This window comes from Macaca mulatta, chromosome 18, assembly GCF_049350105.2.
Source record: "Macaca mulatta isolate MMU2019108-1 chromosome 18, T2T-MMU8v2.0, whole genome shotgun sequence".
Classification (NCBI taxonomy): domain Eukaryota; kingdom Metazoa; phylum Chordata; class Mammalia; order Primates; family Cercopithecidae; genus Macaca; species Macaca mulatta.
In genome coordinates this window covers 60,375,715-60,390,098 of record NC_133423.1, presented here as the reverse complement: position 1 = coordinate 60,390,098, position 14,384 = coordinate 60,375,715, and the positions used below count along the sequence as shown (strand labels likewise).

General features: G+C 36.3%; 1 protein-coding gene across 3 annotated transcripts in view; it reads left to right on the top strand.

Annotated features, from left to right (window-relative positions):
- RNF138 (ring finger protein 138) overlaps nt 1-14,142 on the top strand; it is a 38,666-nt gene extending 24,524 nt beyond the window's left edge. For all 3 annotated transcript variants that reach the window (XM_077975066.1, XM_001100574.5, XM_077975065.1), the window contains 4 exons: nt 6,048-6,104; nt 7,244-7,355; nt 9,510-9,617; nt 11,801-14,142. In XM_077975066.1, the coding sequence (XP_077831192.1) occupies nt 6,048-6,104; nt 7,244-7,355; nt 9,510-9,617; nt 11,801-11,869 (346 nt within the window). In that variant the 3' untranslated portion in view covers nt 11,870-14,142. The remainder of the gene's footprint in view (nt 1-6,047; nt 6,105-7,243; nt 7,356-9,509; nt 9,618-11,800) is intronic.
- Nucleotides 14,143-14,384: the final 242 nt, after the last annotated feature.

The window sequence follows — 14,384 nt, the reverse complement described above, 5'->3', positions numbered from 1 at the left end:
TTCCCATAATAATTAGATAGCAGTGCTAATTTTACTAAGGCCATTCCTATTTTATAACAAAATTCTGCTTCTAACATAAGGTTATATATTTTTGTTTTCTTTAACCACAGGAGGTGGGGAGGAGGAGGGAAGATGAATGTAATCATTAAGATACAGAAGACATTTCAATTTTATCTTCCTTGGAAATCATTTGGTCTGTTTTCAGACTGTTCCTACTAATCTTGACTCTTTGTAAACATTAATAACTGGGTATCAGTAGGCTCATACAGTTTATTTCAAATACAGCTCTTCACAAAAACTAAAAAAGGAAAATTGCCAGCAGTCTTTTATTTTTCCTAATAAATTTCTCTCCAGATTGTTTAATATTTTAAGTGGCTAAATAACTATGAAGAAATCTGGCATAGTATTAAAATGTTCTTTTTCTTGTTTATAGGTATTCTTCATATATTCTGGATAATAATCTTTTGTTATGGCTGGGTGCAGTGGCTTACGCCTGTAATCCCAGCTTTGGGAGGCTGAGGTGGGCAGATCACCTGAGGTCAGGAGTTCAAGACCAGCCTGGCCAACATGGTGAAACCTTGTCTCTACTAAAAATTAGCCAAGTGTGGTGACACACAACTGTAGTCCCAACTACTCAGGAAGCTGAGGCAGGAGAATTGCTTAAACCCGGGAGGCAGAGGTTGCAGTGATCCGAGATCTGGCCACTGCATTCCAGCCTGGGAGATAGGGCAAGACTCTTTCTCAAAAAATAATGATAATGCTGGCGCGGTGGTTCCCGCCTGTGATCCCAGCACTTTGGGAGGCCGAGGTGGGCAGATCACTAGGTCAGAAGTTTGAGACCAGCCTGGCCAACATGGTGAAACCTTGTCTCTACTAAAAATACAAAAATTAGTTGGGCGTGGTGATGTGCACCTGTAATCCCAGCTACTCAGGAGGCTGAGGCAGGAGAATTGCTTGAACCTGGGAGGCCGAGGTTGCAGTGAGCTGGGATCGTGTCAGTACACTCCAGCCTGGGCAACAGAGCGAGACTCTGTCTCAAAAAAAGAAAAAAAAAAATCCTTTGTTACATGCATTGCAGATATCTTTGTTTAGTCTTTGGCTGGTTTTGTATGGTGCCTTTTGACATAGAAAAGTATTTACATGTATTATACTCCCAAAGTGCTGGGATTACAGCACTTGTATTTACATGTGTATGTATATTCTTTAATTTTCTTTTTATATCATGCTTGAGAAATTTTTTCTACATCAAGGTTATAAAAGATATTTTCTTCTTAAACTTTAAAAGCTGAGCTTTTCACATTTATTTGAGATGTATAATGTGAGGTAGGAAAAATTTTCCCTATGTGATAAACCATTTGTTTTGGTACCATTCATTGAGGAGCCGGTTCTTTGTCTACTGATTTATAATGCCACTTCTGTTCTACACATCTCTGCATTCTGGTGTTTTTTCCGGGGGTAGAGGGGTGGCAGTAGGAGGTGATCAATTTTTCATTCCTCTAGAAATATGACCTCTCTTATTTTATTATTTATTTTATTGAAGCAGGGTCTGTGTTGCCCAGACCGATCTCAAACTCTGGGGATCAAACAGTCCTCCTGCCTTAGCCTCCCAAAGTGTTGAGATCACAGGCATGAGCCACTGTGGTGCCTGGCCTCTTTCTCATTTTATTTTATTTATTATTTTTATTTTTTTTGAGACACAGTCTCACTCTCTCTCTCAGACTGGAGTGCAGTGGTGCTATCTCAGCTCACTACAACCTCCGCCGCTGGGTTCAAGTGATTCTTCTGCCTCAGACTCCCGAGTAACGGGGACTACAGGCATGCACTACCACGCCTGGCTAATTTTTGTATTTTTGGTACAGAGTTTCGCCATGTTGGCCAAGCTGGTCTTGGCCTCCTGGCCTCAGGTGATCCACCTGCCTTAGCCTCCCAAAGTGCTGGGATTACAGGAGTGAGCCACTGCGCCCAGCCTCTTTCTCATTTTAAAAAAATGCATTAACAGTTCATTTAGAACATGAGTAAATGTTTTATATCTTTTTCTAGTAAAACCTTATAGTTTTTGTTGCTATAAAAATGAGCCCTTTTTTCCCTGTTTGATAATCTAATTAGTTATTACTAGAGAGTAGAAATATCGATTGATTTTTATGTTAATCTTGTTTTCAGCAACTTTGATGATTTATTAGTTGTAATAGTTCTAATCTGGTAGTTCTTAAAATCTATCTGTTGATTCTTTTACATTTATTATATAGAAAATCATATTTTCCTACAGTTTTGTCTGCTCCTTTTAAACCTACTGTTCTAGATAATACTTGATTTATTGCATTGAGTAGGTTTTCTATTCAGTGTTAAATAGCACGCATCTTTTTCTTCTTCCTGATTTTAGTGGGAATACACCTATAATTTTACAAATAAGTATAATATTTACTATAGTTTTTTTAGCATAGATCTTTTAGTTTTACAGTTTATCTGCTCCATGTCAGTATTACCCTGAATTTAAGATTTCCCCATTAAATAGTTTTACTCAAATCAGAATAATATATGAAATTAAAAACATATATACATCTGGCTAGAGTTCCAGATATTCTGATATCTGGAGTCTAGGCATTTATATTTTTAAAAAGCATTTTGCTTACTCTTTAACATTGGATAGAGATCCTATTAAATGCAGTAAACCAAGTGAGATATAGAACATTAAAAGCAACAGACATAACTATGGGAAAATAAATTTTTGTTTTTGTTTTATTATGGAGATTGAATTTTATTGGTGTTTCTGTATCTGATAAAATCATATAATTTTTAAAAAATAATAATTTACTGTCAGTAATTGATTTTCTATTGTTGAACCTATTCTGAGCTAAATGAGCAGGCATGATACAAGGATGAGCAGGCATGATGAATACAACAGGCCAGGCATGAAACAAGGATGACTAAGAACTAGAATGATGATAATGATAGTAATAATGGAAAAATTGAAGTTACAATGGTAGATAGAAAGGAGAACATGTTTAAAAAGGGTATTAACTTTGATATTAAATGCTTTAAATCAGAAGTTTTGTGATTGCATTACCCTATCAGTAAAATAATTGAGTATGTACCCCCAGTGTTTGTTTATTTAAAGCTATGCATAGTACTGGCTGGGTGCGGTGGCTCACGCCTGTAATCCCTGCACTTTGGGAGATCGAGGTGGGTGGATCACTTGAGGTCAGGACCAGCTGGGACAACATGTAAAACCCTGGCTCTACTAAAAATACAAAAATTAGCCAGGCATGGTGGCATGTGCCGGTAGACCCAGCTACTCGGGAGGCCAAGGCATGAGAATCACTTGAACCCAGGAGGAGGAGTTTGCAATGAGCCGAGATTGCGCTACTGCACTCCAGCCTGGGAGACAGAGCAAGACTGTCTCCAAAAAAAAAAAAAAAAAAGTAGATCCAAATGGAAAATGTATGCCATAGGATAAAATAAAAATTTTCAATCCTGGCTGTGTGTGGTAGCTCACGCTTATAATCTCAGCACTTTGGGAGGCCAAGGCAGGCAGATCTCCTGAGGTCGGGAGTTCGAGACCAGCCTGACCAATGTGGAGAAACTCTGTCTCTACTAAAAATACAAAACGAGCTGGGTGTGGTCGTGCATGCCGGTAATGCCAACTTCTCAGGAGGCTGAGGCAGGAGAATCACTTGAACCCGGGAGACGGAGGTTGCAGTGAGCCACGATTGTGCCACTGCATTCCAGCCCGGGCAAGAAGAGTGAAACTCCATCTCAAAAAAAAAAAAAAAAAAAAAAAAAAAGCCCCAAAATTTTAAGCCTATTTTCTAAATATAAAAAGGACTGTTGCTGAAATTTGCATCTTCCCCAATGATGTTATAGTTCTATAAACCAATTAGAAGTTGTTATAGTATTTTTAAAGGGCACATTTAAAACCTATTGATTATGTTAATTTGGAAGATTTTTAAGCTGGTTAGAAAAAATCTACCAATTTTCAATGTATAGATATGAGTTGTTTAATTGGTGACACATGCTGTTTTTGGTAACAAAATCATATAACACTCCCTTAATAAATGCACTCTCCATAATTTGACTTTATTTTGAAGAGCAAGTTTTTAGTTCCAGAAAGGTGCAAATAGTAGTTTAATAGTCTATTTGGGTTATATACTTTCTTTTCAGACAGAGTTTTGCTCTTGTTGCCCAGGCTGGAGTGCAGTGGCACGATCTCAGCTCACTACAACCTCTGCCTTCTGGTTTCAAGCAATTCTGCCTCAGCCTCCCAAGTAGCTGGGATTACACGCCCGGCTAATTTTTGTTTTTAGTAGAGACGGGGTTTCACCATGTTGGCTAGGCTAGTCTCGAACTCCTGACTTTGTGATCCGCCCGCCTCGGCCTCCCAAAGTGCTGGGATTACAGGTGTGAGCCACTGCGCCCAGCCTGGGTTATGTTTTTTTTTTTTTTTTTTTTTGAGATGGAGTCTTGCTCTGTTGCCCAGGCTGGAGTGCAGTGGCGGGATCTCGACTCACTGCAAGCTCCGCCTCCTGGGTTCATGCCATTCTCCTACCTCAGCCTCCCCAGCAGCTGGGACTACAGGCACCCGCCGCCATGCCTGGCTAATTTTTTTGTATTTTTAGTAGAGACAGGGTTTCACCGTGTTAGCCAGTATGGTCTCGATCTCCTGACCTTGTGATCCGCCACCTTGGCCTCCCAAAGTGCTGGGATTACAGGCGTGAGCTGCCGCGCCCAGCCAGGTTATGTATTTTAACAGTGAAGTTTGCTTGCTTGCTTGGGCTATGTGTGGAGACATAACATGGTTATCTTCACAGAAGTGAACTGTCATTGGAATGGTGCTTTTTCACTGTGTACACATTGTTGTGTATACATTTATTATGAAAGTAAACAGAAAAGAAAGATCTGCTGCTAGGTAGATGATATAGTACTCCTTGTCGTTTTATAAAGGAAAAATGAATAACCAGTTTAAGTTCAACTTTTTAAACTTTGGCATTGAGATATAGAACCAACCTGTGTTGTACAATTTTTTCTTAGCCACTACCTATCTTATTACTGTGTTAAGATTTCTACTGTTGAAAGACATTTGCTTTTATAAAATTGACCACGTTGGGCTGGGCGTGGTGGCTCACGCCTGTAATCCCAGCAGTTTGGGAGGCTGGGGTGGGTGGATTGCCTGAGCTCAGGAGTTCAAGACCAGCCTGGCCAACATGGCAAAACCCCATCTCTACTGAAAATACAAAAATTAGCCAGTCGTGGTGGCTCACGCCTGTAATCCCAGCTACTTGGGAGGCTGAGGCAGAAGAATTGCTCGAACCCAGGAGGCGGAGGTTGCAGTGAGCCAGGATTGCACCACTGCACTCCAGCCTCAGCGACAGATTGAGACTCCATCTCAAAAAATAAATAAATAAATAAAAATTGACCACATTGATCAAATTCCGTAGCACACAAGTGACAGTCCCTGTATGGAATACTTACTCTTCCCTCAGGATTCCTCTGATATTCCATATGACACATGACTCTTTGGCATATGGTAAAAGTAGAGATGTCAAGTTGTTCTATATATTAAATGTTAGTGAAGCCTGGTTTCTTTCCTTTTTGGAAATAAAATACAAACATAATGAACATTTACATATTTTCTTAAATTACTCCACTTTGGAGGGCATAACCTTATACCACGTCCTAGTTTCAAGTAAAAAAGTTCACAAATTCTTGAGTCTACCCTAGCATTTAAAAGCTTACTAGTCTAGGTAAAGGTAGAGGAATGGGATTTAAGGTAATTCTGCAAAATTCTCCATACTTCTGTAACTGTGCATAAGTTAATTTTAAAGAACATGAATAAGAATCTAGTAAGCAGTCAATTTATTTAAAAGTAATTAATATTGTAATTATTTCATAGTTCAGAACCATTTGAGACTCAATAGGAAAAAGGAGTATTGAAGTTCAGAATTTTAAAACAAATTCAGACTAGTCTTCTTCATTAATGGTTCAAGATAATGAACCTTTAATGTGTTTTCATAACTTTGAGGTACTAACTTTTTCCCCCTGTGCTTCTTAAGCAATAGGAGTGAAACATCCACATCTGATAACACAGAAACTTACCAAGAGAATACAAGGTAAGCTTTTGAAAAATCCTGCCACTTTAGCAAATAATATATTTATTACTTTATCAAATAGCTTTTTACATTAAACTTTTTTTTTTTTGAGACAGAGTCTCGCTTTGTTTGCCCAGGCTGGAGCAGTGGTGTGATCTTGGCTCACTGCAACCTGCGCCTCCCAGGTTCAAGTGATTCTCCTGCCTCAGCCTCCTGAGTATCTGGTATTACAGGCGCCTACCACCACGCCTGGCTAATTTTTGTATTTTTAGTAGAGACAGGGTTTTACCATGTTGGCCAGGCTGGTCTCGAACTCCTGACCTCAGATAATCCACCTACCTCGGGCTCCCAAAGTGCTGGGATTACAGGCATGAGCCACCGTGCCTGGCTGTAAATTAAACTTTAAAAATTCAGTTAAATCATTAGGCATAGTGTTTGAAGTTAGCAGTTTAGAAATAGAAAATGCAGTTACTGCTTTTAAGAATCACATTAGGTTAGAAGAGTTTAGCTATTCTCTTTCACTGTGGTCAGGTTTCTTCCACACATTATTCAGGTAAAGTTGTCCATGTTGAACTGTCCCTTCCTGAAATTCAGAAGTATTAAAACTCAGTGATGCTTGGCCCTTAGAATGTTTTCGAGTATTTCATTCTCATGATCAGTTCTTTTTTTGCTTTTCCTTTGAATTTTGGATGTTGGATTCCTAGGGCCTGATATTTATTAGAGATACAATATTGATGGAAGTCTTTTACAAGTTTTAAGTTCCTAGATATAAGGTTTGCAAAATGTGGAATACTACAGAATATTAAAAATTTTCAAGGGACATACAATGACAGCTATTGGCATCACACAAACGACTACAATTAAGTTTGGACCTAACTACGCAATAAATGGAGCCAGCTAGGTTTTTGGTTTTGTTTTTGTTTTGACCTAGAGACACCATGAAAAAATTTACTGAGGACACTAAAAGTACTGTAAACTGAGATTGGGAACCTCTGTAATGCATCATTTCCTGAAAACATGTTCAAAATGAGAGAATCTTTGAATAGTCTAAAAATTATAACTTTTTAAAAAATGTGTAGTGATTCCTCAAAAAATAGGAGAGCATTATTTTTATGTTATGATTTTGAAGTAAGTATGTTTCGTTTAAAATTGTTTTATAGTTCTTCTGGTCATCCTACTTTTAAGTGTCCCCTGTGTCAAGAATCAAATTTTACCAGACAGCGTTTACTGGATCACTGTAACAGTAATCACCTATTTCAGATAGTTCCTGTGGTAAGTACATATGTTTAAGACAGTCTTCTGCTTAGAATAAAACGTGCTGTTCTATTTATTTCACTTTATGTATACGAGGGAAAGTAGTTGATTTATATTTGGTTGGGGCTTTATCAGTAAGGTAGATTTTTGTCAACAAAGGATTGATGACTGTGAAGCAAAATGAGATATTTAAAATTGCAGTAACTCTCATTATAAAAAGGGAGATGCATAGTGTGAGGTAATATAGCAGTCTGGAGAAGAGTGAAGTAATGAAAGATGAACTGGGAACTCATTCCTGCGCAGTAGCACAACCTGTCCATTGAGGCCTCAGTTACTACTTGCTCTGTAGATGGCAGACAAGTAGATCTAGTCAGGTAGATTGCTATAGGTGAAAATACCTTTAAGTAAGAATAAAGTCAGCAGGTCTTTTTATTGTTTTCTTGCAGAATATAGTATGTGAATGCATAAAGCAAGGAAAGAAAAGACTTAGACTTTCTATTTGATGCCTACATATTTTTTATGACATTTTGAGAGTATGTAAGAAAATGGTGAGAGCTTTTTGATAGTGAGGGAGATAGAGCAGAATTCAGGATTCCAGCATACAATGATCCTAGAAGTGTTTCACAGGTAGGTTATTTCAGCTGTGAATGGAACAGGAGAAACTGAGCTGGGAGAGATATTTCCCTTTCAGCTGAACATTTGGATATATAAATACTGTCTTCAGAAAGAAGAGGAAGGAAAATGTTATCAATAAGAATTGTAGATATTTCTAAGTTGTTTTATTGAGTATGCTAGGAAGAGTTGTGAAAGAATATGCTTCAGGACCGGGCACGGTGGCTCATGCCTGTAATTTAGCACTTTGGGAGGCCAAGAGGGGAGGATTGCTTGAGCCCAAGAGTTCGAGACTAGCCTGGGCAACATAGTGAGACCCTGTCTATTTAAAAATAAAGAAAATAAAAAGAATATCCTTCAATAACCATTGAGGGATGATCTTAAGCTCTCACATACCACCTAAGAAGGTGTACTACCTACTTTGCTTATTAGAATGGGTTCAGTTATGCTTAGACAAATACAGTGCCAAAGAAATTCCAGGAAATCTCGCTCATATTTAAGATTTTACTTAGTTTTATATTGGATTACCAAATTTTTATTCATTTCTGCATAATATTTGATGTATCATAAACTTTGACTAGAGTTTAATTACTGAAGGTTTTTTGTGTGTTATTACAATTATGTTATCCATTCACTTTTTTTTTTTTTTTTTTTTTTTTTTGAGACGGAGTCTCGCTGTGTCTCCCAGGCTGGAGTGCAGTGGCATGATCTCGGCTCACTGCAAGCTCCGCCTCCCGGGTTCACGCCATTCTCCCGCCTCAGCCTCCCAAGTAGCTGAGACTACAGGCGCCCGCCACCACGCCCGGCTAGTTTTTTGTATTTTTAGTAGAGACGGGGTTTCACCATGTTAACCAGGATAGTCTCGATCTCCTGACCTCGTGATCCACCCGCCTCGGCCTCCCAAAGTGCTGGGATTACAGGCTTGAGCCACCGCGCCCGGCCTCCATTCACTTTTTAAGATGTACTTCATTTAAATGTAAGGATATGGCTGGGTGTGGTGGCATACGCCTTTAATCCCAGCACTATGGGAGGCCAAGGCAGGAGGATTGCTTGAGCCCAGGAGTTTGAGACCCAGCCTGGACAACAGCGAGACCGTGTCTCTAGTTTAAAAAAAGAAAAGAAAAACTAAGGATACAATTTAAAGTAAATTTTCCAGTTTACTTCATTTTTATTTTACTTACAAATGAAATAAAACTAATACTAATTATATGATTATTGTATAGATCAAATGAGATAATATATTGGGTATGTTGCAGGCAACCAGTTAGTGATAACTATTACAGTTGGTATTATTAAAAGCTAGATGTGCTGTTTCTGTTGAAACATTTGTGTAATAAGAGATTTAAGGAATAGAATGATATTCTTACTGTGTTAGATTAATGTCATTTATCTAAGGTAATTAATTGGGAAATGATCTAGTCATGGAACTTGGCCTTTAAAAATGCTTCTCACGTAGATATTTTTGGTTACATATCCCTGTGCTATTTTAATAGTCTCAATAATTGTATAATATTTCATTGTTTTTATTAATTTTTGTTTAAAACAATCCGTTTCTTATAGACATGTCCTATTTGTGTGTCTCTTCCTTGGGGAGATCCTAGCCAGATTACCAGAAATTTTGTTAGTCATCTAAATCAGAGACATCAGTTTGATTATGGAGAATTTGTGGTAAGTGAATTCTTCAAGATTAAAAAAGTACTGTTTAAATATTCAAGTTAAAATAACTTTTTAAAAAAATCTAGACTTAAATTTTGTAGCAAGCTGTTATATCTTACTGGATGGATTTAGAGCAAGTTCTTAGGTTTTTAATAATATTGGTGAACTTTAGCTTGTAGAAATGGTAAAAATGGAGTTTATTCTCTACCTCCTGTACTAAAGAGAATTAATAGAGGAACAGCAAGCACCCAGATTAGCAAAATGAGGATTTACATGAAAACTCTGTGTAGATTTAAGGGAAAATTGTACCTACAGGAGAAGTAAAATTGGTACAACATATGGAGGATATATTTCTCATGTCATATAAGTTGCTTGTATTATGCTAGAAATCTTAGATTTCTCACATCTAACAAGCATGTAAGACACATCCTTTTTAAAATGAGGGAGCTTAGTTATCAGGCAAAGCTAGGTTACAAAGAGACTAAGAGTGTAAGAGAAGTTATATAATGTAAAAATGAATTCATAGAGCAAAATGGATTAATTTCTACATCTAAATATGTGTGATGTACTTTTAAAATTAGGTGAATACCTGTTTTATTAATTGTTAAATTGCATTTTATTCAACTTCAGTTTAATCAAAACTTTATTTAAAATTAGCCCTGACAAAGAATGGCTATTTGTTTTCCAGTTTAGGTAAGCACAGTGACATGAACAAAATCTACATTTTTGTCTGCCTTCCAGTGTTGATTCTAGATTATTATTAAATTCTCATTGTAAGAAAGATTGTAATGTATTTGGAAATACAAAAATGTGTGAACCACTTTTGATCTAATTGTCAAGTTGTTTTACCTTGCCATAGAAAAGTAGGTAATCTAGGCAGGGCGTGGTGGCTCACACCTGTAATCCCAGCACTTTGGGAGGCAGAGGTGGGCGGATCACAAGGTCAGGAGATCAAGACCATCCTTACTAATACGGTGAAACCCGGTCTCTACTAAAAATACAAAAAATTAGCCGGGTGTAGTGGCGGGTGCCTGTAGTCCCAGCTACTCAGGAGGCTGAGGCAGGAGAATGGGATGAACCCAGGAGGCGGAGCTTGCAGCGAGCAGAGATCATGCCACTGCACTCCAGCCTGGATGACAAAGCGAGATTCTGTATTAAAAAAAAAAAAAGACAAGAAAAGTCAATAATCTAATTATTTCACATTGTCAAATAGAGGCCTTAATTTTAAAGCAAAACTCATAGGGCATAAAATTGATAGCAAATATAGCAAATGTAATTTTTAAAATTAAGGAGTAGTTTTATAACTGATTGAATAAGCTGTAGACTTCATGTGATGGTTAAGAATTTATTACTCAGCTGGGCATGATGGCTCATGCCCGTAATCCCATTACTTTGGGAGGCTGAGGCAGGTGGATCACCAGAGGTCGGGAGTTCAAGACCAGCCTGACCAACATGGCGAAACCCTGTCTCTACTAAAGATACAAAAATTAGGTGGGTGTGATGGTGTGTACCTGTAATCCCAGCTACTTGGGAGGCTGAGGCATAAGAATTGCTTGAGCCCAGGAGGTGGAGGTTGTGGTGAGCCAAGATTGCACCACTGCACTCCAGCCTGAGTGACAGAGCCAAACTCCCGAAAAAAAAAAAATTCTTACTCAACTTATAATTCAATAAATGCTTGTTTTCTTAAAATCAGTTTACTGTCAGATATTTGGCATTATTTTCTAGAGATGAAATTTTCAAAACATTCATAAATCAAAAAATATTTATGATTGTGTGTTATGATTAACTTCAGTTGTGTTTTTCATTTTTTAAAGAGACAGTCTCCCTGTGTTGCCCAGGCTGGCCTGAAACTTATAGGCTCAAACTTACCTTCTGCCTCAGCCTCCTGAATAGCTGCAACTACAGGCGCATGCTTACCCAGCTTTACAATTAACCACGTTTTTTATTAATGACTTATAAGGCATTATAAAACTCAGATTTTGTTCTGTGCTGATCTCTCTGTTTTACAACTGAACTTAAGTTTTTATTAAAGTTTAGGTATTCAAATCTTGTATCTTAAAAGATACCGTTATATATGTTGTACATAACTGTCCTGAGTGTGTGTAATGTGTATCAAGATGTCTAATGTATTGGGCAAAGTATTGAGTAGTTGAGTATGTTTTTCCTGTTGACATGAATGTTGTTACTGTTTTTAGAATCTTCAGCTAGATGAAGAAACCCAATATCAAACTGCTGTTGAAGAATCTTTTCAAGTAAACATCTGAAGGCTGTAGACATCTCTGCATCTTTGTACCTGCAAGTGCCATCTTTAAGGGGGAAACTACATGAGGTCACCGTTTCAGTAACTTGATGTGTATATTAATAAAAGTAATTCAGTCATTTTAGTTTTTTATTGAAAATAAAGGTGGGGCTTCTAAAAACTTCATCCTCTTGATAAGTTAAAAAATGAAAGTTATGACATGAGCTTTAAAAGCATAAAAAAGATGTTTCACTAATGTAATGGTAAAAGAGAATCCCTGTTGTACTTTATCTTTTTGTAATATTAAATATTCTTGAATTTTTCATTATTATGTTGCTTTTGGAATTTGGTGCATTCCTCCCATTTACTTTATTATTGTACACATTTAACACACAGTATCAAATTTTGAACGATGTGATTGATATAACCTAACAAATCTGAGCCAGTTATTAGAGTTGCAGAATAGAAACTTGAAGTGCTAAATGGAATAATCCAAAGGAAATTTTTAAAATGCAGATTCTAGCTGAAAAATTCAACTATAAGAAAATTGTATTTATATAACATTTGCTATTTTTGAAGACTAGTGAGATTTCTGTAATAATTTTAGTTCTTTAAAAAGTGAAAGCTTGTTGTAAAGATACTTTCTTTTTGTTATTAGAAGGAAATACAAAGAGAAAAATTTATTTCTTTCATGGGCATTTGGTAATTTCAGTATTTGACTGATTCGTAAGCCTGGAATATACTAAGCTGAATAACAGCTCTTTGGCCTCAGAATTTTCAGTAGCCAGTATTTCTGATTAACTAAGTTGAAACTCTTATTAGAAACTTTCAGTTGGTGATATTGTATTCTAGAAGATGTAAATGAGAGGTTTGACTTCATCTCAGTTTAGAAATTTATTCAAAGCTAAAGATGTATATGTATATATACATATACTTTTGTGTGTATATATACACACACGTATGTATGTATGCAGTTTGTCAGGTTATATATAGAATTTCTATTAAGGATTTTTTAAATGGACAAGCAATAGGGGGTTGAAGTGTTTATCTGATTTGTTAAAATTTTGTATATCACCAAATTAAAAAGTGATAGTCACAGTGCTAAGTGATCTAGTTGGCTGCTATTACACCTTAAAAATTGAGTTTACACACACACACAATTACCTGTGTATATGGTGCTCATTTGTTATTCTCAAATATAATGTGTGACCGTGATACAATGAGAAAGATTCTACCAACCACTGTTTCACTACTTTTTAGTCAAAATTGGGTTTGTTCTTAGTATTCATTAGTGAAAATCATAAAGTATTTTGTAGAAGGCCCAAATCACAGAATAAAGGACTAAGAATGGATTCGCTGACATTCCATACTAATATACATTGTTTATGCTTTCTTTAAAATAACTAAACATAAAAGAGAATCTCAGAAGTAGTTTGCTGCTAATATATACATATATTGTATAAAAAGGTATATTTTGGTTTTGTTAAAACCCTTGTTGACTTTTCTACACTGAACGTTTTTTTAACTTGATTTAATAAAAATGTTAATTTTGGAAGTGGAGTTTTGTAAAAACCTTTTTCAGTCAAACAGTAAAGACTTTATTTATGGATTGTAATAACCACAAAAAAAGCCATACATCTTAATGAACATATGCCTTTGTTCTGTCATTTTAAAGAGTGATGTTTACTATGTATGTGCTTGAGCATTTTCTCTGCAGTTACATGGGTGTAATTTAAAAAACAGCTCTTTTTTAAGAGACTTTTGACCATAGTTTTTTCCAGTTTAAAGCAGTAACTTTCATAGTTTCTTTCAAAGTTTAATACATCCAATATGTCAAGTTAAACCATTCTGGGATTTGGGAACTTCTTTAAAGGAAAATTGTAGTAGAGGTCATCTTGATGGAATTGTGTTTTAAAGTTTTGTGAATGAGTTAAATATCATTGATAGTCTTGTGTGTCTCACATACCAGCTTTTTCATAAGGAAAATACTATTTGCTTTTATCTGAGAATTTCTCAGTATGAAAATGATTGTTTAAAATTTCCCTTCTTTTTGTCAGTAAATAGGGATAGACTTTACAGATTTAATTTATGGAAATTAAATTTATGGGGAAAAGTTTTTATTTTTAATATTATAGCTGAGTCAGGATTAAAAGAGGGAAACTGTATTGATACTCCCAATACCTAAATTTCACAGTACCACTTAGGAAAGCTATTTCAACAAATTACAGTTTTGTTGTTAAACAGAGCCTTATTTGAGATGTATTGCTTTATTTTTCAATTAAAAGTGGTTTTCTCCTACTTGTGTGTCTAATTAAAATTTTGTCTGGAGGCAAACATTTAACTCTCATAATTCACCCTGAAAGACATATAGGAGATAACCCATTATTTTGCATTTAAAAACGTGGATAAGAAAAAGCTACCACATGCTGGTGCTATATGTCAGATTTAACTTTATAAACCTATTTTATCCATTTCAAATTGTTAATCACCTTATAAAGCAATTTTATGAAGTGTCCATGGAGCAAGATCTTCAAGCCCTG